The sequence below is a fragment of the Oryzias melastigma genome, linkage group LG4 (genome assembly GCF_002922805.2).
Source record: "Oryzias melastigma strain HK-1 linkage group LG4, ASM292280v2, whole genome shotgun sequence".
Taxonomy (NCBI): Eukaryota; Metazoa; Chordata; class Actinopteri; order Beloniformes; family Adrianichthyidae; genus Oryzias; species Oryzias melastigma.
In genome coordinates this window covers 15,130,249-15,155,673 of record NC_050515.1, presented here as the reverse complement: position 1 = coordinate 15,155,673, position 25,425 = coordinate 15,130,249, and the positions used below count along the sequence as shown (strand labels likewise).

At 35.9% G+C, this 25,425-nt stretch overlaps 1 protein-coding gene across 3 annotated transcripts in view; it reads right to left on the bottom strand.

Moving 5' to 3' along the window:
- The window catches only part of pde4ba (phosphodiesterase 4B, cAMP-specific a), a 169,849-nt gene that overhangs the window by 55,771 nt on the left and 88,653 nt on the right, over positions 1 to 25,425 (bottom strand). For 2 of the 3 annotated variants that reach the window (XM_024278666.2, XM_024278667.2), the window contains 3 exons: positions 4,132 to 4,326; positions 854 to 890; positions 578 to 648 (listed from right to left, as the gene is read on the bottom strand). In XM_024278666.2, coding sequence (XP_024134434.1) covers positions 578 to 648; positions 854 to 890; positions 4,132 to 4,326 — 303 coding nt within the window. Of the gene's footprint in view, positions 1 to 577; positions 649 to 853; positions 891 to 4,131; positions 4,327 to 17,274; positions 17,895 to 25,425 lie in introns of those variants that run through there. The other variant, XM_024278668.2, reaches the window with a different exon arrangement.

The following is a 25,425-nucleotide window of genomic DNA, read 5'->3' as shown; positions in this document are numbered from 1 at the left end:
AAACTGAGTGCATTTAGTTTGTTTTATGAAACTGAAACAAATCACACATGGAATACCTAACAGGGAATAATCAAGTGAAAGGTGGCCTACATACATATTTCTAGAAAATGTTCATCTGCATTCCCAAATCCACTGGGACGCTCAGGGAAGATGCTGCTACTGCAACTTTTGAACATTTTGTCACTAAAAATGATAATTTTTAAGCATTTCTTAGTTTGTCTTCTATATGAGGTGTTGAATGAAAGATATACAACTGATGGACTGAAAGGTGTGGCCACAAAAAAAAAATCCAAGTCTGCGGATTTTGGAGATTTTGGACAAATCTATATAAAAAAAAAACAGACATAAAAAGTCTAAAATTATAATTTCACTGTCTTTTTTGTTTCTTTAGATTTCTTCATTAACATAAAATCTGTTTGATTGACACCTTGCATGTGCATTTGTGTCTGACTGCTCAGTTTTTTCACAGAAGGCTGTCATGTACTAGTTGATTGTCTTATAGCACCATCTAGTGGTCAACATCTGGCATTGCAGAAGCAGATTGCTGTTTTTTTAGTTTAGATTCAGTCTTACTTACTTGCTGGAGGCACACTGGACATTGGTGAGGACGGTGAAGTTATTTCTTACACTTCGAAGGCTTGCCAGAACCTAAACAACACAACAAAGTGAGATGATCAACTACTTGCAAGACTGAAATTTTTACTGACTTCTTCAGATTTACATGCTTCTTAGCTCTGACCATGAAAATATAAGTTTATTAAACCAAACAGCAATGACTAAAGACAACTTGTGGGCTTTTTGTCTGTCAATTCATCCATTTTTTTTCAAAACTAACAAACTTTAAGAGGTTTACCTGAGCAAAGGGTGTCACGATCAGGTCATCACCATGTCTACAAACACACAAACAAAAAAAGAAAAAATGTAAAATATTTAACTCTACAAATCACATTTCAGCATTTAACATTATAGTTTTAGTACTTCCTTAGCTCAAATTTAGAAAAACAGCTTCACTGAAAATTTATATTTTAGGTCAACATTTAAACGCATAAAACATTTTCCAAAACTTTTTTTTGCCAAACATGTCGTTTATGTCTTAACTTTTATTAAACTTATAGCATATCAGAATCAAAGCTGTAAACGAGAAATCATGTTGTTTAAAAATTAAATAATACGTAAAAAGAAAAAAATCTGTTTAGCCTCCGACTGGAAAAAATAGAAATTGACCAGCCCAAAACTGATAAACTCAACCATTCGTTTCCATTTCCATTTGTTTGATTGCTGATTTAAGCACATTTCTGTTTATCACAAAATAATATTTCAATAAAAATGAATGGATATGGTGAGTAAATGATGATCATGACCTCCGGGGCTTCATTTCTACAAATATCTAGTTAGTTATGGGTCAAAAACAGGAGTTTCAGGAGGATCTTTTGAATTTGTTCCTTTTTTAATGAGTTATTAAGACACTAATGTTCCCTGTTTGAGTTGGCAAATAACTGAATGAATTGTTTTATAATCAGTAAAACAGTTTCTCATACTTATATGCTGCAGATGACTTATTTTGTGTACCAACAGAGATATGTACAGAACAATACTGCTTAGGATGCTAAAACATCATTTAATGCAAACAACTTTAAACCACACATTTCCATTGCAAAATGAAGGATATTCTGCATTCCAGACTGGCCTGCTCTGTCACACAGTTGCAGCGTTACCACTATAAAGTGTCATGAAGAACTGAACAAACTGATTTTGATCAATGCACTGCACTGATATTCCAAATGCTACACAGAAGTGAACTTTATTAATGAGCTGTGCAGGATTCCCTGCTTATAAACTATATGCTTCAGCTTGTGCAGACTGAACCAAAATACATTTAAAGGAATGCGGTCTGTGGAGGCTGGTGGTTTGTCTGAACCGCCTCCCATCTGTGAGGTCCCACACACCCCATGACCCTGACCTGGATCAAGGGAACATTCATAATTGATGGATCTACAATGGAAAACACAACGATTTGGAATCAGAGCAGAAGCTAAACAAATGTTTCCACGGCTTTAATAGATGGAAAAAAAAAACTTAAAGAGGCTTCGAGTGATGGAAACGGATCTAAAATAGTGTATTATTTCAAAGAATAATAAGTGATAAATGTCATAGAAGCTCATTCATACGAAAACTCTAAATTGATGCATATTTTAAAGAGTAGGAATAAAAAAACATGCAATTTAAAGTGACAGGCTAATAAAAGAAATCAAAATTAAACTGTATACTTTTTGAAATGATATAAAGTCTCTAAATTTTGAACATTAAAGTATATAATTTCATATTTTTAAAACTTTGATATTTAACGTGTAACTTGCAAGTAAACAAATCCTACCATGAGCTGAAAAAGGAAACTGGATTTAAACTGAGAAAAGTAAAAAAAAATCAATCTGTGCACTCCATGAAAACGACTAGGAGGCAGAAATGATTTTAAATGCAGAGAGACTTGTAGATCTGAGGGTTGTTGACGTCTCTTTTTTCACCTTAATTTGTGAAAGTACATTAAAGCCGCCGGATGAGTCATTTTAATGAAGCGATTTAAAACATAAGACAGAGCAGACTGCCCGACGGTCACCTGACATGCTCTGAGTGAAAGCACACACTGTACAAAAATAAAACAGTACAGTGAGAGACGCCAGCGCGGGAGCGGCACGGTAAATCAAGGAATCAAACAAACTAGGAGACTCAGATGTTTAACAAACCAGGAAAAGTTGTTCCACTGAGTCAGATTTTATTTTCCTTTGGATAAACTTGGATTAGTTTGAAATATTGAACAAGTTGCAGAAAAATAAGCCTAACTAACGAACAGTACAGAGATCCCTAGATTTCTGAAATATAGTGGGAAGAATGTCTTAAGTTTGCTCAATAAACTCACCATTTTTTCCATATTTTAAACTGGTAGATTCTTAAGAGTATTTCTCCCCTTTTTTGAACTTTTAAACCATCTGTCTGATGTCTGCAATGTTCTCTGACAAAAATGCAGCAGGAACATCCCTGGATGCGGTCCATGCTGTCTTGTCTGCTCCGAGGAGCTGCTCACCTCGTGCAGACTGACTAAATAACAGAATGTTCCATTTTAACAGCATGCTAACTCTGCACACCGGTGGGGAATCACACCACGTTTGATAGGAAATACATCTGCATTTCATTCCTTTTTAGTTCAGACACTTTTGATGACGGCTGAACATCTGAAAATTAACTGAATCTTTTACAGCAGGTCCTAATTTAATATATTCTTTAATTGTTATAGTAAACAAACTTTTAATACATTTAGGAACCAACGTAAATTCAAACAACAATGCTACTGAAGAGTCTTCTTTCCTATGTTGCATGAACCTGCACTTCATTCATATCACATTTTGACTGATGAAATAGTTTCATTATTGTAGATAATTGATCAATTTACATGCACACTTTTTGATCAAATGTGTAGAAACTACTCCATACAACTTAATGCTTTTTTGCATCATGTTTTTATACTGGATTTTGTGCATTATCTAGGGACTAGAGTTAGAAATGTTGATTAATATGCACTGTCCCTGTTCAAATACATTTTTTTCCAGTCTAAAAACAACATTATTTGATTTGTAAAATCAATTTTTCACTAAACTAGTGACTCAAACTCAGCAAGGAAAGTGATATTAATATAACCTTACAAATCCAAATGAACAGAGTAGACGTTTTTTTGCTTAGCAAACTCAACATTTTGCTCTAAATGGAAATGGATTAATGGCTTTCATGCTTCAAGTTTGCATCTTGTAAGTGAAGATCCAGTTGAAACAGTTTTAAGTGTCCCTAGTTTGGGACACTTTAATATGACTAATTTAGGAAGGTTGTCGGAAGTCTAAAATCTTGAATTTAAAGCCCATTTAGGCTTTTACTTTTACGTGAGACTACAAATCTGTAAAAAATAAAAAATAAAAAATAAAAATGGCATTTTTTTTATTTTTTTTCAGTGGTTTATAGTAATTTTGGAAGCAAAATACAAATAATTAAAATTATTACTTTTTAAGTGATGTAAGCTAAATTACCATGATGTTCAACTGTAGATGAAATGAATCAGAGGCCAAAATGTTTGGTCTCTCTACTCACAGTTCAGAGGCGATTGAGGAGTTTCGTGACATGGACTTGGGCGACAGCTCGTAGTCGCTGTCTGAGCGGTAAAGGAAAGACTCTCGCCGCTGGTTGTGTCCGGGGAAATTGGTGTGAAGGACCAGACCCGAGCCGGGGGAGGCCTGGGGGTCCAGAGGGCTGCAGCTGGCAGAAGGGCCATTCTCCACGTCGAAACTGAGGACAGACAAGAACAACGCGTTCAGGAGCTTGTTTAGCTCTACATCTGACTTTTTTAAGTTAAATTATTTTAAGAGATTTCTTAGTCTAAAGTAAACTCCTCTCGTTGTCATATTGAACCACTCTGGGGTCTTTATTAGGTATTAATGATGAAGAGAGAAAAGAGGAAGAAGGAGGATCTCCATCACCTCCCAGCAGTACTGTAAGATAAGCCGCAGTCGCGTACTCCCACTTCATAATGCCGGTAAACATGGAAAGATTTGTGAGGTTAGAGAAGGGCAGGGTGACATGTCAGAGAGGACGGTTTCAAGTCCAAGTCCAGTCGTCTTTTGATCTATTTAAAAACGTTCCCAGTCGTCTTTGCGACATTTTTAGGAAAAGTGTGTCAAAAAAAAGTAGTTTCTACAGAGTGGCAGGAGCTCTTTAAATTCCCCTCTGAGATGCGGGCGGGACTGTTGCCACACGTTAAGCCCCACCCCCTTCATTCCAATATTCATTTGTTTATACACTCTCCTCATAACCTCAATCTAACATTATTGGTCTAACAAAAATAGCAAGCAATTTAGGAACTATCCAGCCAAATAGTTTTGAGCCAGATACCAGCTCAGACGAGGAAAACAAAGATGTACACGGATCTATTTTTCTGGAAGTGTATGCATCGGAATGTAGTGGAGCAGGAAGACTGTGCTCCGCCAGTTCTAGCTTCTAAGTCAAAGCTACAAACTTTATCTGACTGCCCTTTTTTTTTTTCAAAGATGCCATTAAATCTTAATTCTCTTTAAATATGTCCTCCATCATTAGAAAAATCCTACAAGAACATGTCAAACATGGATTTCATTGGAGTGGGTCTTCAAACACTGAAGTGAGGATGAGTAAAAAATACATTATTGAAAACATTCCACCACCATATGGAGAATCCTTAAAACACAAAAAAGAAAGTACTGCTTTTCAGTGTGTATCATCTGTAGCTAAAAGTTAGCATTTTATACTACATCCTTACTGAGAGGCGTACAGATATACAAAAGACAGTTTAAAGTCCCACTCCAGCTGTATTTTTGTCTGTTGTAAAACCTTCTGGATCATTAGTCTGGGAATTTTCTTGCATCTAAATTTAATCTGTTCCTGATTTGAATGAAGAAATACTCAGAAATGCAGTTTTAATCATAAATTATTTGACATTTGAGTCCTCTACTATGAGGAAAATGCTACAAGAACAAGTCAAATACACAAAAAAACAATTTTCAAAAGAAGTAGTTTTACTTGAATATAAAGGGTTTGAGCTGAACCCCTGATGTTCCATCTGTGTCTAATGTAAGATTTTGTAGGACTTTAATGGAGTCGCAAAGACTGTTAAAAACAGGGAAAATAGCAATTTTATTAAAAACAAAGAAAGCTATTTTTACAGTAAAAGGTGCAATTTTCTGTTGGTAATAATGTCCTTTTAATGCCACAATTACATATTTTTTAAACAATATAATGCAATAATGCTTTATAAATTGTAAACATAACAACGAACATCATTTAAACTCTTGGTGCTCCCTCCAAATGCATGCGAACTGTACTATGTTCTGTAGATTAAACGCTTGGCTGCTTTGCCCTGAGGTTTGTTTACCACTTTGTGTCATGTTCGCATGCACAGAGCTGGTTCTACACCCAGGGTTAGATATCCCACAATTCTCTGCTTTTCACAGTCTCTCATGGCTGTTTTTTTCCATGGTACAAAAACATAAAATCATAAAAGTCAAAACTTTTTCAGAGAATTTGTATGACTTTCAACTTTGTCAGTATATTCCAATATTTTTGTTTAAATTTCCTAAGTAAAATTAAGTTTAAAAAAGGTAATAAACAAAGAATTTCTCTAAAAATATAAATCTACAGCAACAATAAAATTTAAATTTTTAATGACTGTGGAGTCAAAAGCGCAAAAGTGACACACATGAGTCATAATGTGCAGAACCTGTCCATCCACTTGAGTTAAATGTTTGGGGAAGTAAGAAGTTGCATCTGAATCGGTTTCATTCACACTTACATTTGCACAGTTCACCTGTCGGGATTGTAAATGAAAACAATACTTATTCTATATCTTCATTCAGACTTATGTTACAATCTTAATAAAAAAATAATAAAAAAAACAGTAAAGGGTAAACATTAGCGGAGCACGTATTTTTAGATGCTATCCTTGAATTGAGTTACCATTCAACTTTTACCTCAAACACATTAATGAAAAGTAACACATTTTTAAGGTAAATTTACTAAAAACACTTTTTTTCCTAAAAGGTGTTTTAAAATCTTTGATAGGTTTCTTGTAACTGTGGAACAGTTTTCATCGTAATCCAACTATTTTTAGTTCAAAACAAAGCCGCTGCCTTATGCAGACTAAATGTTTCATTTTATCAGCAGTATCCGATCTGCAGATAATTTGTTTATACAAAAATAAAACCTGACACTAGTAACTGAGAAGCTACAAATGTCTATTCATCATAAATATCTTCAAAATATATTAAAAATATCAAAAATGTCTTCCAATTTCACTCATTTTTATACAACTTTAACACATTTTATCCGGATAAATTTGGATGCTTTTTGAGCAAATTAACAAAATAACTATTAATGTGCAAAAGGATTTCCAACTAAGTGAAAAAAATGCATCTACTGCTATGAGATTGCAGAATGTTTCACGTTTGGCTAGAAATTATTGTGTTTTTTCTAAGCAGAGCCAAAAAATATTGAGAATATTAGGTTTACTTTTAAAGATAGGCATCTTGAATTGTGTTTAAAAGAAAAATAAACCCAATTTTATCGTGAGAATGTTTTTACCAAACAACTCTCAAATTGTTCATATAAAAATGTATGTTTATATTAAGAGTGTGATTCTTTTGCAGAGGTCGAGTCCTTACAAATTTCCTAGAAATGCTCAACAGCATTTCTAATCAAGTCCAGGAATTATGGGTAAATTGTTTGAAGCGGTGTCTCTTGACTGATACTTTGATAGCTACTGGAAAAGCCACAATGCTGCTGTGTGTCAGACATGTACACAAGCTGGATCTCGCTGCCAGTAACTGGGAGGGTAAACTAGGAGTCAAAAGTTTAGTCATAATTCCCACAATAATCTGCCATCACAGTTTATTTTGGAACAGTGAACTAGTGAGGAGAAATAATTCTATTTACATGAGCAGGGGAACAGTTTATTCAGGACAAGAGCTGCTGTCTTTTAAACGAGAGGAAACTGACTCAGCTGGGACATGAGACCGGAGGAACTTTTCATTCGGTGCATAGCATCTAAATTGTTATGAAAAAAATAATAACATAAACTCCTCAGACATGACCACAATCAGATAAGAAAGTCGTGTTTTATACTATTGCTTTGTGAAAACCAGGGTGTCAAAGGGTCAGACATGGGCTAGGGACCAGCACAGGGAGACCCAGACTTTTGCTGAATCTGAATTATTCCCCTACCTCTCCGGCTTCTCCCTATCCTTCCAGCTGTTTGGGGCATTTGAAGCGATGTCCAAACTTGTTTTTTTAAGGCGGAGCCGTCGAGACTTGGAGCTTGCTGGATGAAGCTCACTGGGTTTAACAGTCTATCTGTCAGCCGGTCAAAGGTTCAAACCCCAAACTGGACAATCATTGTGACCTTGGGCGAGACCTTTGAGTTTAAATAACACTGCAGCAACAATCTACTAAATTAAGTGTAATTTAAAGTAAGGCTGATGTTATTTGCATATATGAAAACTGATGGAAATTCATGTTTGCATATGGCCAAGGTGCACGTTGCTCCATTGCCTGCACGAATTTTAAGAACATCCAAGGCTAATTACATATTAGCGTAACCCCAACCTTTCCTCCAGGTCTGTGTGGTCAAGAAAAAAGTTCTGTAATTTTAGAAAATGACGTGTGAATAGTCACTTTCTTTAATTAAAAAACTATGAAATTTCTCATCAAAAAGACTGAAAGAAAGACATTTCTCATATCCATCAGTACACAATATCAATAGCAAATACTAATCTGAAAAAATAAAAGCACAAACAGCAGGTCTAAATAAATAATTTAGGTGATATAACCATTGCTAGTTATGCCTCTAGCACAGCTAGTTTCCATCTAAAATGACTGTGCTTCACTGACTTCACAGCCACATCAGCACTGCAGCACACAGAGCAGTTGAAGCCTGAACCATTCAACCTGAGTATCCGATTGCACAGACAGCGGATCTCCGGGTTATCTCTTCTGGGACAAGCGGCCACCGATACCAACCGACATAAAGCAGCAGAGCTACTTCTTTGCCTAGCAAATAAAAAAGTGGAGCTAAAAGGGATGCAGTTATCCATGATCCCTAAGACCACGTCTGATTTAAGATCAGACAGAAAATGTCGCTTTTCTTTACTTTTTTACAAAAAATCTTTTCAACTATTATTTTAATAGTCCCTTCATGGTAAACTATTCTCAGCTATCGAAACCTTGTAAGGTATAACCAATTCAAGTTTAAACATATCGAAACGGAACAGAAACTCAGTTGTACATTAAGATTTAGGGCTTTGGCATTCATCAGTTTGACAAGTCTTTGCAGTGACACGCAACCTCAAGAATTCAGCCCCTCTGGTTCTACAATGTTTTCAAGTAAAACAATAGTGGAAATAAATCTGGAATTGGAAGATTTGACACTTTCAAATCAACAGAGAGGAAGGTGCAGCCTGAACACTTTTAACTTTGTCCCACTATGATCATCTTTAGATCTATTTTAAAGGTGTTCCTAGTCATTTAATTATGATTCGGCAAAATAAAAAAAATAAAACTATATTGTTTTTATGACGTAGTACAAATCACAAGTAGCCATAGTAGCTTCTACATCCCACCTTAAAGCTTTTTCCATTGCATCTGCTCTTGATTCACAACAATTTGAATAAAGAAATTCTCAGAAATGCAATTTTAAGCTTAATGTTCTTTATATGTGTCCTCCATCTTGGAGAAAAAAGCCACAAAAGCATGTTAAAAATACAATTTTCTTGGTACCCTACTTAAGGTTTCTTTAATAATACATTTAGGGGCAGAAAGATTATCTATTGGTGAAATATTAGCAGCCAAGTCTTTAGCTGCAATCCGTCAGGACTCATACCAGCGCTCCATTCCAGCATAAACAAAAAAGCTGCTCAGCAAGATCCAGACTACTGTAAAAATAAAGACAGTTCAGGTTTTTCAGGTATCACATCGACTACTGGACCACTGGTGTTTGTATTCCTCTTAGACAATATTTCTTTACTTCCCAATCGTGTCTTTTGTTATCAAATACAAACAGCAAGGGCCATTGTTCACTCCACCATGTGGCCTGAAAACATCTGTTGTCCTGAGGAACCAGACTAGCAGGACTTTGAAGCGTTTGGCACTGAAGAAGCCGCACAGATAGACGCAGTGGAAACTTAAAGGGCCATTTATCCAACCAGCCGGCTCAGTGAAATGTGCCAGAGCTCTGAAAACTCCCAAAAGGTCTAACGGGCGGACTGAGCTATCCCATCAGGCCGAGTAAAAATAGAAGCTGCATTTCATGTTTGAAAGATCTCAGTCGGATACTTCAGCATGGATCCGCAACAGAACACGCAGAAAATGGGACGGTTACCCCGTCTAGCCCCAAAAGAGTACATGCTGACTCAGGCGTTTTCCTCTGAATGTAATGCCAGACTAAGGTCTCCTAAAACAAGGCCTTAACCCTCTATTGACTGTAAATTTATGTTGTCATTTTCCTTATTTTTATCTTCATACAGCCACATCTATTCTTTAAAAAAAATGCTTTTGTCAGATCTTCCTCTTAAGATGGACCAGTTAGTGGAATGACGTCTAATGAAATAAAAGTTGTGAAGCAGAGTTTACACCTCTTACTTTTTCTTTACCACTTCTCATTAAAGGTCTTCCATATCTGGAGCTCTGTTTGTGTCAAAAATATGTTTTTGTTCTACACTGTCCATGTAAAGATATGGAGATAGACAGTAGACCAAAGGTTCTCACAATGCCATGTAGAAAAGTGAGCAACAGCACCACCCCCAGGCTAACACACACACACACACTTTCTCTGAGAAGCTAACGGTGATCAATAAAACAAAAACTGTATATGCACAATATACACATCCATTTTTGCAAAAGTTCAAATGTTGTTTGTTTTCGTTAACACGTAAACCGACTCTGGGATGATGTCATGAAATGGGCGGCACCCAAAAGCAGCGAAAGGTGGTGCCACAGAGATGAAGTCGTCTTACTTACAGGTAGGAAAATAGCTCGCGAAACTAACTCATATTTTATAGAAAATGTGTTCTTTAGTGTTCCAAAGGTAATATATTTTCAAATATATGGCTATAGTTTATTCTGCTAGGCTTAATAATACCATGATATATAGACCCTTTTAAAGCAACGCGGACACCTTTTTTTTTTAACGGTAAATATGAAATCACCAATTTCAAAAAGTAAAAATCTATCAAATACAAGCATTTTACAAAACTATTAATTAATCCATAGTGTTCTGATGATAAAAACATATATTTTTTCACCAAAATTATTCAAATGCAATGCTTTGTGGTCTATATCTGCCAATCTAGTGAGCATCGATGTACGCTGATTTTTCGCAAAGACTTCTGGGAAATTTCTAGGCCTCTTCATTTTGGAATTTTAGATTCAAACACCCCTAGAACATGGCGAACACACTACATAGCGCACTAAATATATCGTGAGAACTGAAGGAATTTGGACATAGCTAAACACATGACTTTTTTTTGGCACAAATAGAACTTCCTACACACAGGAAATTGACACAAATTCAGCTTTTTTTGGGTACTTTTTCATTACATGAAAAAAAATACACAAAGTTGACTGAGTTTATTATTGACCTTTATGTTTGAAAACCTTTCAAATTAATGTTTGTTCAGACTAGCAGAACACTATGCAGTCATTTTAGTTTGACTGTTAACTCAAATTTTGTCTATTTTTTGTTTTATTGCGACATGTAAAGCAACATTACCTAAATTATACATTTATTAAACTAAATATGCAAACATACAGTAGTTAAAACCTCTGCACGCACATTAAAGGACAAAAGCAGATGCTCCTCATCAGAATCATGCTCAACCTAAATATGCAGACCTCATTTCACATGAGGAAATAACACAACAGAGCAGCCAAACACCATGATGACGGGGGTAATGACGAAGACACAGGGACTACAAGCAACTTCAGGATGTGCGCTTGTGTATGTGCGAGAATGTAGCACATGACTATATATAGGCGAGTTGACAGAGTGATGGCCGCATTTGAACTAAAAAAATGGAAACTGGGGAGAAAAGGCTTACATAATATCTGAAGGGTAAAACGAAACGACAAAAGTACAAAAAGACTAACAGAGGTGAGATGGGAGGAAAGGAAAAGAAAGCACAACTGTTGTTTGCAGAAACTAGAACATTTTTTCCTTCAATGTCCTTCATAGGTAACAGTCACAGTTTTTTTATTTCTGACAAAAGCGTGACAAAACCTAACCATAGAATCATGATAATTTCTTTGAATCTATAATCGTACCAAGTTATTTTTTGCAAGTCAAATCTAAAGAAAGAAAAATCAGATTCTTAGCCTGAGCTAAAGCTGTAAAAGGTGTCATCTTTTTAGATCTAATCATTCCTAGTGGTCATTTACTTGTGATGATGACATTTTTAGCCAAAAAAGGCCAAAAAAAAACAGTCATTTTCTACAACATAGTTTCTGCAGAGCAGCAGGAGTTCATTAGAAATTCACCTTTGAGTTGTGGGTGGGACTGTTGGCAAATAGTATGCCGACCCCCATTTCCCATCATCCATGCATTTACATGATCTCCCACTAGCTTACAGCCCCTTTCAACACCAACATAACATTACCAGAGGAACTAAAATAGTGAGCAATATCTGAGCTAGCCAGTCCTACAGTTTTGATCCTGATTCCAGCTCGGACAAGGAAAACAAAGACATGGATCTATTTGTCTGCAAGTGGATTTATCTGAGTGGACTAAAGCAAGGAGCTTTTGGCTTCCACGTTAAACCTACTATCTTTTTCAAAGAGCATTTTTTTTGTCTACTCCTGATTCCCAACGATTTGAATAAATAAATACTCAGAAATGCAATTTTGACCTTAATGTCCTCCATTATGAGAAAAATGCCACAAAAACAAGTTAAAATCACTATTTCCACGGTCATTAAGGAGCTGTGAGACAGAGGTGAGATGTGTTACAGAGGAGTTTAAGGTGGGACTGCACAAGGATCCGCTTTGAGCTCCTTCTTGTTTGCTGTTGTGATATACAGACTGACTGATGTTAACCAGGAATCTCTGTGGACCATGATGTTTGTAAAACAATAAGGTGTGACCCACCAGGAAGGATGAAGGCGGATGATTTGCAGTGGAAACCCATAAAAGGAGCATCCGAAAATCAAAAAAGAGGAAGTATTTTTGGCTGTTTACACATTTTTAAAGTCCATGTGTGTTTCTGTTCACATGGACAACATGGTACGGTAAGCCCATGAAAAGGCAGCATAAAGTGTGAACTTTGGTTACACCCACATTTGTCAAATCAACCAATCAAAAGAGACTATATCTCAAAGTGAATGGAGCATCATTCCAAATGATTAAAACAAAAAACTTCAATTTAAAATATGTATATTTTGGTATAGAGTTATAAATACTTGTGTTTACTAAAGCAATAAAGCAGCAAAATAGTGTCTGTTTAGGATCAAGGAAACAATCAAACTTTTTTTTATTAAAAGTGCTTCTCATTCTTTGTGCAGCCCTTTACAGTTAAAAACCAAAACATAGACAAAGTAGTTAACACAACCCTTTACACCCCCATCGTCATCACATACATCACATGACCTCAAACACAATGAATACCAATTCAAGTTAACATGAATGTAGAAATGGCTATTGGATTGGGGAGGCAGCATATATGGAGCAAATTCTAATATGCAAACAATGCCACTCATGTTTGAACCACAAGAAATGTAACAGAAATATATCCATTACTAGCTATTTTTCAAGCTACATATAGTTAAAAAAAAGACTGAAATGAAGATTGTGTTCATTACTGTGGCACACATCCAAAATTCTATCAGACGTAACTGAACTTAGAAGGTTAACTTCCCCTCTGGCAGTCAGACTGCACTGTCAACCATTGATGGTAGTATAAAACAGGATCACTGGAATGCAAATAACAATCTTATGTTACTAAATCTACAGATTTAAATTAACTTGTGCCTTTTTTTACGTGCTTATTCAATATTAATGCAATCTTACTCTTTAGTTGGCACAATCGAAAAACCAGAGGCTCTTTAATACAATGACAGATTTCTAGAGTCAACTTTCAGTAACTGTTCGATAATTTCCTTAAAACTTGCACCAGTCCTCATTTTCCTGGAAGAACCAGTCGTCACAGAGTCACTGTTGTCTTAACCCCCCAATTGTTGACATAATCCATTTATCATCAGCAGTTTATCACTTCAGTTTAAGTAATCATCATCCTCTAAGCTATTCTTTAACCACAGCAGCACCCACTTTCCTCTTTGGCTAATCACTCAGAAATTAAAAGCCCAGACCACACGGCCACAGCAGACGAGCGAGTGCTTTCCACATTGTCCTCTGGATGCGTCTCCATAACGACGTATGATACTGTAAAGAGTACTGACAAAAAATAAAAAGACTTTAAACCACAAATCTACAACGACTCCCTGCACCCCGCCCATGGGCAAGCAAGCACAGAACACTGCCATTCAAGTTCCTTAAAAACGAGCTGAAAAGAAACCAGGTTTTTAATGCTGACGGCACGTAACAAAATATAGGAAGAATCTGAGGAGCTGCCTCAGGGTCACGACTTGTGTATAGCTGAGTGAGATAAAAAGACAGACTGATGTCTTCAAACAGATACCACCCATTTTAGTCAAATATTTAGGCAGTTACGATCATATTACTTTTCCTTGTATCCTGAAGTGTTTCCTGAAAAACTTCATACGATCAAATTAGTTTTTTTTCTTTTCCCACAGAAAAAAACAGGTTTTCTGTGCCTCAAAACACGTATCATGTTTGTAGTAAAAACCTAATTTTATAACAGACACTGGGCTGAAATAATGTGTTTTAATTGTGTCACAGACTAAAAACACACAAGCAACAGAATCTACTGAATAGATGAAAAAAAGCCGCAATCATTGTTGTCATAGTGCAGGAATCCGGGTCACCGACCAAGTATTTGGTCAAGTCCATTTCTCCGGAAGATTATGTGTCCTGGCCGGATGTGTAAGAAACAATAGCTGGAACATGAACACTATGTAGGCTAATGCATACGGTGGTGAGGGGGGGTGGGGGGGTTGTAAATATGAATGTAAATAAACAAAAGTGCACATTTCAATCAAATAAAAATCAGTCATGGATAATTATTTCTGCAAATCTACCTGTGCAATCATTCAGCAGACTTCAATGTTTACACTTCTCCTTTTTTTCTGTACAGACCTGGACTTTCCACAGGAAACGCTCAGGCACAGAGCTGGAAACACCTCACCCAGAAGGTGGATTCTGTTCAGCTTCAGCCCTCTGCATCCATTCGCTTCCTAGTGTATCCGCCTAAAACGTCTACAGAGCAACCTAACGGGGTGTTTTGAGTTCAAACAGAAAAGTAGATAGTGCCTAATAAATATTAGTTATGTTGTAGCTTGTGTGTTAATCTATTAACTCTGAAATAAATAAAAAAAATGTGTTAACAGTTTAATTGTAATAATGAAGGACGATAGCCAATCGTCTGCTCAAATCATCTATTTTCGTTTTTTTTAATCTGAACTCAAGCTTTGGGAGGAGTACTAGTTCCTATTTTCACCCATCATTTTATTTTTATCGACTTTAACTGCACTGTCAGTGTGAAGACATCAGTGTGTGACGGTTCTAGCAGTACCTGTGTGCTGATCACAAATCTGTTGGGCCAAGATTTTTTTATTATTATTTCCAAAAAATTCTCACATAATAACAATAAAAAGTTGCATTAATTGGTAATTGTGTTTAAATAATGTATTTTATTAGTTTTTGTTATTTAATTTGGGGCATAAAACATGTTAAACCACATAAAATGTCTTAGAAGTAATGACAAAAAAAAAACAGAGAAAAAAACATCCCAACAATCAAGAACAAAAATGTCATAGTAAGAATTCAAAACACTATTTTAATTTGGTTAAAAATATATTCACCTATATGATGTATATATATTGAGACACAACATTATTACATTATTTTCTACTTTTTCACCAAAGTGTCCTCCTTTTTCACTAGTTTCCCTCCATTTCAAAAGAAAAGAAGCAATGTCGACAAGTGTGTTTGGTTCCTGGCAATAACAGAAAGCCCTTTAAATCTTTGATTGTATAAATGTTTTTAATCCAGGAAATGAAAATAAATGGTTCTTTTTTAATGATGTTGTTAAAATGTGTGCAAAACAATACCAAAAAATGCTTTTGATTATCTGCCGGAGACATCTGCATGCCTGATTTCCTTCCAGCTTTTATATTTTAAAAATTTTCAGAGTATTTTTGAAGAATTTTTTGAATATTTCAAACGTTTACTTACACCCAAAATTAAGTTTGAAGTAACTTTTTTTCTTGCAAGTTTTCTTTAACAAATATGAGATGATTTAGATATATTAGATATATTTTTTGGTGCTTTTTTGTGTATTTTTTTGTCCAGGATTTCAAATAAGTCTGTTCAACTAAACTTTAAATGAAAAGATTAGTGTCCTGAGCAGTCCAGAGCAGACAAAATGTTAAACTGTCTAACATTCCTTCCAAAAATAGCTTTTATTTATAGAATAACTAATTAAGTTTTTAAAGGAGCACTAAATTATATTAAAAAATCCTATTTGGTCAATATTTTTTGTCTTTTTTTATGGCTTACATTGACAATCTACAAGCTGAAAAACTATCTTAAAAACACACTTCTCCAAACATTTGTAAAATAAATCGATTTTTATTGTTGGTATAAATTGAATCTAAAAGTGATTACAATGATAACATTTTTAAAGCTTGACATGAATGAGCATGACTAAGTGAGTTAGCTAAATGTTATTTCTTGATATGAGAAAGGTTGAGAGGCTATGAAACAGGGAGACATTAAGGGGACTCCTGTCTGCTTCCTGTGTTTCCATTGTGCTCTAAAGTGACTAAACGTTTCTCAGAGTGAGAAGTCTGTAGTGAGCTTCCAACGCACATCATAAACACACTCACTGTATCCTGTTGATCATCATGAAACTCATCACGAAACATGAAAAGGATTGATTTCACAAACTGTGACATCCTGAAAGGAAACCACCCTTTGTTTTGCAGAGAAACTCGAGTCCTCTTAGCTGGACAGGAAATCTCACACGGCGACAAAGTCAAATATACAACAGTCGCTTAAGGCGAAGACCATCGCAGACTCCTCAATGTCACGATGTGTTCTTATTTTTGCGGCTGCATCCTTCTGGCCATCTGGCCACCACTGTGCTGCACCGGCCAAACTATATTTGCAACGCAGCTGCAGAAATTGACAACAAACAAATCCATCTCAACACTTCCTAAGTGATTTGCATTGCAAACAACATCACTCTGATAGCTGCACAAACACAGCATGCAGCCTGTTTACACATTACTCTGTTAGAACAATTGCACTCCAAAAGCTTTTGGTCGATGCTAGTTGTGTTTTCATAAAGAAACATGCAACCCTGCAGCTAACCACATAGGACCCGACGATGACGAGGATGATGACAAATCCACAAATAGACAACGGTTGAAAAATGGGAAGTGAGGAAGGTTCACGTTTTCAGAGACAAAACAAGAGAATTAAGAAAAATGTTTGAATAAAACTCAAAAAAGGTCAAAAGCAGGAACTTAGCTGGAGGAGGCTGACAAGATAAGGATGAAGAGTGAGTGTTTTTGTGGAGGTCCTGACCTGTGAGTGTGGCCATGATTGGTGGCGTGAAGTCTTCTGATGACCTCCTCACTGAAGTCAAAATGAACCCTTCCTCTGGCACAGGGTGAACGCCGGTACATCGCCCTGACACATGCACTCACTAACTGACACACAACATCACAAGTGCGACCGCGAACGCATCCCAACACTTACAAAAGTGCCCACGTCTAAACCAGACCAGACCTGAGGACAGGAATGTCGCACGCTGTCATGCATCTAGGTAACGTGACACACATTTCTCACATTTACTCACACACACACACACACACAAAAAGCTGGTTCTTTTCTTCTGCCCATGACATAATCAGACTAAACTGTCAAAGAAAAGTTACAATCAGCCAGGCTCGCCGTGCTTCAAAGAAAAGCAGCAGAAAAGGTCTCCGGTCACCTTTCCACACACTCAGCCTCATGTTACACACAGCAGCAACATCAGCAGCCGTCCACACGTCATCCAGGCCGTGTTCACACACTCCACTCTATCCCTGCTCTCTGTACAGTCCTCTCCTCGTCACAGACTACACTTCCTCCCCATGCTGTGTGTGAGAGTGTGTGTGTGTGGGTCTGTGTGCCGTTTGTGTGTGTATGAAGCTCTGTTCCCTTCAGGCAGCCCAACAGAGTTACCAGAAAGATTTAAAGCCTGGAGTGGAGTCACTGGAAAGGAGTCATAACTCATGTAATGCTAACATCCTCGTTCACCTCATGTGTGAAAAATCATCCAGGTGCACATCACACACACACCCACACACACATGCAGCTGCTGTGAGCTGAACTGGATAAACTGGGACATGTTCATTCTCTATAAAAACATTCAACAAAACCTTTAAAAAAACAGGTTTTAAAGAGTCTAGCAGGTTTTTATGTTGGATTTAGGATTTTTCAGAGGTTATGGAATAGATTTGAATAGCACTTTATAGGAAAATGTTGACATCTGTTTCATATTTATTTATTTTTTGCTGTTTTTATATATTTCTAGAGAAATGTCCACACGGTAGTCTGTTTCAGGCTTTACACACCGTCTGCTAAACACAAACTGTCTAGGTTACATGCATGGCCTGACAACAAAAGCCATAATTCTTTTAGGCAACCCTGTTCACATTTCAAAAGCAGATTCCTTCACACATTCACAAGGAAACAATGAACCAAAACAAGCAAAGGAATTACGAGTGTTGAACACCCAATAGCTGACATCTCTACTATTGCTAATTATCCCGTTTTAGGCACTAAAGACAGATATATATTAAAAGATAATAATTAGCTTCATAAATATATAATTTGAGGATGAAAAACACAGGATTTATACTATTCTGAGAGCTCTGATGCAGAAATCCAGATCTACCTTAAATACCAGCATGTGTCTGTGTGAGAAAGAGGCAGCATCTGCCATCGTCTCAGGGGGCCGCGCTGCCCGTGGCCGCAGAGAAGTATACCGATACCCTCGTCCTCATTTCTCAAGAGCTGTGATGAAGGACTTGGGACAAATGGAAGCTCATGCACAACGTGCAGCTTGTGTGAGGAAAAAAGGACACAAATAGCAGAGAAAAGAAAATGTATGTTGTTTTTTTATACATAAAAATACTGGAATGATGATATTTTATATAGAATTTAAAAAAAAATTCAAGAAAAATATGAATATTTTATGATTTGCTTTTTGTAATTTCGTCCAGGTAACCTCAAGTAAGTTGCAAAAATATTAAAAAGTAAAGAGTTGTTACATCTATTACAATGTTTCAAATAAATGGTATATCATGCTATTTTTCACAGCTAAAACTCTGAGTTGATTCAATCTATGTAAAATACTTTGAGTTACATGAGTTTGAAAAGTGATTAACAAATAAAGTTTGACTTAATTTGATTAAATCTTAACTCACTATTCAATTTTTAATTCCATAAACCATCAGAAATATTTATAAATAACTCGTCATTTCAATTAGAACAAAGGTACAGCTCTCCTTAGCAAAATTCTGGCTTCTTACATTAAAAATTTACATAAAAGCTATTTTTTTTGCCTAAAACAAGTACAAATGATGGATGTATTTGATTAATCAATTATGTATTTTCAAATCAGTTTTATTCAATTACTCTGCTTTTAAAGCTTAATCTGAAAAGTATTTAAACAAAAAAGCTGCTCTTACAAAGAACTTTTACATTTTTATGAATGCTTTTTTTATTTTTGAAGATATAAGCTTATAAAATATATTTTGAAAGCCAAATTTTTAATAAAATTAATTCATTTTGGTTAGATTTATGTTTAGATGTAAATTGCAAATGTTAATTTTGTGTCATACTTTTAAAGTAAACCGCCAAGTAAAAACAATTTCTATTTCAGTTCTGTTGAAATCGATTTCAGGATGTAATCAGTGGAAATAACCAAGAACCCTTTTGATTCTATGAATCCACAAACTCAAACCACTTAAAGTTTCACTTCTTTAGATTCTCACACACTGGAATCTCCTGCTAAAAAAAGAAAAGAAAAAAAAAGATCGAAGTCTTCCTCGTCGTTCGTTTGGACGTGACTCAACAGTGACACGTCAGCACGGCTCTTACAAAAACACATAATGGGAGGAGTCACATCAGAGGCAGCAAAACCTGAATCACTATTGCTTTCACACTGTGCAGCTCATCCCACAACCTAAAGAAAAAAAATAAAAAGATGAGAGAGGCATAAGATCTGGAGGCCAAAGGACTGCATGCATCCTGCACTGACGGAAGATAAGCCGGTCCTCCTTAATAATCCATGCAAGTGTAACCTAAGTGGAAAAAGACATCAAAAAGGCTTCTTGCCGTGTAGCACACCTGCTGTAGAGGATCCATCTCTGTAGTGTTACAATATATTTTCTATTTAGTAAACAATCAAATAAACTGACATATATTGGGCTAAAATTACAGGTCAAATTGTAATTTATTTAAAGGCTGCCTCTGTCAGTGCTGTTCTGGTGCAATCCAGCATTTTAAGACAAAATAATTTTAAAAAAGCTGCAATTCTGAAACGATTTATGCATGAATGAAAAGGTTATAGTATTTTCTTAACCTTAACCCTATTAAATGTACTAAAAAAGAAAAGTATTTTTACTTTCAACGATTGTTTTTGTCCCAAATATCTCAAAGAAGATAAATCATATGGAGGAAAAAAAATGTAGTTCCCTGATTCAAACACTGGAGGGCGTTGTTTTATTTCCCACAGAGGCTGAATGCTATTAAGGGCGGCGACCACAAGATGTCAGTGCTTCAACACACTTCTACTCCCTTCTAAAGAAAGAGGGTGCTACTCACTTGTACAGGATGTGGCGTGAAAGATGCTCTCCCAGACGAGCCAAACACATTAACGTGACTTTGAACACCTCACTCTGAAAACAGCTTTTCATGCTTGATCAAAATAACAAAGTTTGCAGGAGTTCCACTTTGCATTCTGACTATACAAGGAGTCTGAAATCCCACTACCATACTTCTGTAAAAGCAATGAACGAATTAAACCTCCAAAATCTACATTTTGATCATTTTTTGCCCCATTTAATCCCTTAAATCCAGCTGGAAGCCCATTTTAATTGCATGTGAGAATAATAATGTCATTTTAATGCTAAGAAACCAAAGTGCAGATGCTTTGTTTATTTATTTAAAATCTATAGCTTCCACAGTGCAATGTCAAATGCAAAGAACCATAATTAAACATTGATCAGGCATCTGTTTGACAGCTTAAGAGCAGCCTGTCAGATTCTCATGCCTCTGGCTCGGCCTTGTGATTTGAAAAGCTTTCACACTGCAGATCAGGTTACCAAAAAGAAGACAGCTTTCGTAAAACATCTTTTGACTAAAGGCACACAAAGCAAGGCTGCAAATAGAAGCGTGCTCGTATTTGGAGCCACCAGACAGGCACATCATCACCTTTGATGTGAATGTTTTCCTTCGTCACGATGAATCAAAATCAAACAACATGCATAATTCCTGTGAGCTTTGTAAACACAGACTCTAAAAAAAGGGAGGCAGGAGTGTTAAGTTCATAAGCTTAGTGTTGACAGTTGAAAAAATGATGGGTATGACATTGAGTTCTGGTTGCAAAAAATTATTTTTTTTCACTTTCTACTCTAGGAAGTCAATTTTATTTATCAAATTATAAATGATCCAAACTAGTTTTCCACATTTTCTAGCAAAAAATCCCTAATAAGTAAAAGAATTAGAACAAATACACTGCAAAAGAAATAAAGCACAAATTATCTGATTAATCTTGTGGGTTTGTCTGGCTCTTAGCATGAGGTTATTTGACAAATTTATATTAAGTAGAAGGTTTTCTCCATCTTTGCATCTCTGTATCTAATTAATAACCCTAAATGCAATTTTTTAAGGCTTTGTAATGAAACATAACATGTTAGATGCATTTTAAACAAAGGCTCTATTTGTTTCTGATGATTTTTTTTAAAGACAATGCATTTTTTTTCTAAAATCATGTGTATGCAGACATTATGTTGCCAATGAAACACATGAACACACGGCGGGACACTACACACAAATAAACCCTGTCAAGTCTGGGTTTAGCATGAGCAGCTCTTTAAAAAAAAAAAACACTTATTTAGCTCACATATTTGTAATTCTCTTAACTGGAATAAAACCAAGGGGAAAAACAAATCACAGCAGAACGGCAGATCTTGTCAAAAAAATAAGGGATGATCTCTTCCTGTCTATATATTGTCAGATTAGATTCAGTGATTGAAGAAATGCATCCAAGATGGATACGGGCGTCGGTTTTTTGATGGATTTCCCCTCATCATCCTGGAGCTCACCAGAGCACCGTCCACATTCCATTTCTTTCATTATAAAACTAATTCCTCTCTCTGAAAAGAGGGCACTGCAGTCATTCCCTCCTGTGATTAACCTAATCCTCGTGCAGAGCGGTGCTCCTCTCAGTGACGGCACGTAAAGTATTTGACGTCAGCGGCACTCACATCTCTATGACCTGGGGCTCGCTCAAAGACTGTAGTGTGAATTTATAGAGGTGTGGAGGGTAACACTACAGTCAAATGGTGTTTCTATAGAAAGCACAGAATCAGGGAGGTTGGAAAGCATTGCATATTTGGAAAAAAATACTTTTGAGGTAATTTTTTTTAGTGTATTTTCAACTCCCTCCCATTGATTTATCTATTTTAGCTTTGCTGACAAAAAGATAAAATTAGTTGATTAATTTAATCCTCAAAATCAAATCTGTATCTGAATATTTTGTTTATCACTATTTCAAGGCTCTTGTTCACCCAATAATGAAAAAATAAATATAAATAAATAAGAAAAGCTAAAAGTCAAAGCATGCAGTATTTCAATCAATTCTTATCATTTTTGGCCCATTATTTAGCTCTGCTTGATGATTTAAAATGAAACTTTGTGCACAGATGTGCGGTGTTACTAAAATGTTGTCCTTATTATGTTTGTTTTTAATATATTACTTTAATAGAGTGAAAATACCTAACCTTTTTGGATAAATGAAACCATAAATTGTAAGATAATGTGTTACAATATCGTGAAAAAGGTTTCATTTAGTAACTATAATTGAATTCAGGACATCAAAATAAGATCCAGACTCTAGTTCTGGATCTGTTTGAAGGCATTTCTGCTTTAACTCCAATGAAATTTATATTTTTTTACCTTGTTAGTGCTGAAAAATGTGGGTATTAACTTTTCTTACTGAATTACCTACCTCTCTAAGAGTTCTAATATTCTAGAATATAGATGTAACGTTTAGGAAATGGTTGTCACACCACAGAAGAACTACAAATCTAAAACAAATTTGTTTATAGTCAGTGATCCCATTCATTTCATCAGCTATGGTGGAAGTACGTACACAAACAATGGAGGTTTTATGCTGAAAGGACTACCAAATCGGACAAAAAGCCCCATGTATGCAAAATTTTCCTTCCTTCATCTTTACTCTACGCTTCTAGTCAGTGCATTGTTTAATCAGCTTCATCTCTCCCTGACAGGGTACAGGATCCGTGGGAGAGTTATTCCATAAAGTGGTTCAAAACAATGATTCACTTCAGGTTCACAGATCAAGGAGCATAAATGAGGTAATGTTATCCTCATCTTCACACTGGCAGCACAGTACAGGCTTTAGAAATTCAGCTGGAGTGTAAGAATTTCATGAGCTTGAGCTTTAACTGAGCTGCATATAACATAACATTTCAGTGATTCTGGAGCTTTAACTGCTTAAGACTGCATTTGGCTTAATTATTCTATTGCATAAGCTTTTTACAGAGTTGCAATAGGGATAAAAACTCCAAGAGGATACTCTAGTAAATGAAGCCCCATGCATATACGTATTACTGACAAGCATTGTCCAGCAACCCTGGAGTCATTTCGGGGGTCCTGGATTGGCTCCAGGGTTACTAGAACCGTTTTGATCCAGGCTCTGGTGGATCACATCAATTCTGGAAATGACTGGTGCCATAAGCCATAAGCCGTTGTAAACGTGTGACACAAAACCTGTGGCTATTTGTCCTTCAGAGTCTGAAGAAACAGAATTGTTTGCTTCTGTGATCAAAATCACAATGCTTTGTACTTTTGAATCATTTTCCTGTTCAAACGGTATAAAATTAGAAGTTTACATTGAACATTTAATTGTGACTTATATGCAACATTTCATGTGAATCCAGATTACAAAAATGTTTCTTTATTTTATTTATTTCTGGTATTCATATCAGAAATGTAAAGTATTTTTGATTAAAACAAATATTTACATTTATTCATGGTTTATGTGAAAAAATTAAAAGTAATCAATTAATATTTTCATTAAATATTAAATTATAAGGATTCATAAAATGCTGACTTATTGGTTGATCCTCACACATTTTCACTTCATCAGATCTGGCCTTCTTTGCAAAAAGTTTAGACACCCCTGCTGTAGAGATTTAACAAATTAAAGCAAATTTTGATAATAAAAAGAAAGCTTATAAAAATCTGTTTCTGTGAGTGGGTAAGAATCCTTGTTAGAAAAACTATAATCAAGAATGTGGGATAAAAAAAAACACTTTCAGGAAGTGGGCTTGAACTTTAGCAGAAGGAAACATCTGCGCCTCTGAGTTAAAGCAAGAAACAAAAGAAAGAAGTGGGGAGACGTCCTGAAGAACGGAAAAAAAACAAGTGATTTTCATATTCCCCAGCTTCAGAGGGGTGATTTTCTTTCAACTAAAAGTGTTATCAGCAATTTTCAGCAGCAATCCACACACACGGAGCATCGCCAAGCTCCAACTACAAAGTTCCTTCTAATGACTGCAAAATGCGTTGTCCAACAATTTTTCCAACTATGGACACATGTAATGGGTTTGCAGGGACACATAATGTCATAAAAGGCTTTTAAGATGGGTTGTGATGGATGCACGAGAGAAAAAAAATCATTCAGTAGACATGAGTTTTGGACACATGACACCAAAATAAGCAGTGGCTCACTGACATCCACATGACCTGTAAATTAAAACGATCTTAAATTATGCAGTATCATGAAATCTAAAGCTTTTACGACGATATGAAGTTGATAGGCCCCACAGTGGTTTTGACATGTCTGTTATTTTAGGCACATATAAGTATGTAAACACATTTAAGGGCATCAAATTTCTCTTATTTGAGGTTAAAGCAGTAAGTTGATCCTTGTTCTCACTAGTGCTGCCACTAGTGAGGCTAATAGGCGACTAATCCCCGATTATTTTTTCCGATTAGTTGACTAATTGGGTCATGCGCAAACTGGATATTTAACCATCATTAGCTTTAAACTAACTAAAAACCAGATATATAGCATTACCTGCAATAATGCTGGAGTGAATGCTGTAAGATGATTTGGCCGATGAAGATGCTAGTGCTGATAGCTGAAGGTGCTGAAATTGATAGCTAAAATCACTAAAGCTGATAGCTGAAAACACTTAAGCTGATATCGAGCTCAAATATTAGTTGAATGAAAAATTTGCCTAAAAAACAGAAAAAAATCCAAAATTAGCCAAAATAGGTAGCATTCAACTGAAATATAAGCTAAATTCAAAATTAGCCAAAATAGCTAGCATGTAGCTGAAATATAAGCTAAACTCAAAATTAACACCAAAAAACTGAAAAATTCTCAAATTAGCCAAAATGTAGCTGAAATATAAGCTAAAGTCCAAATTG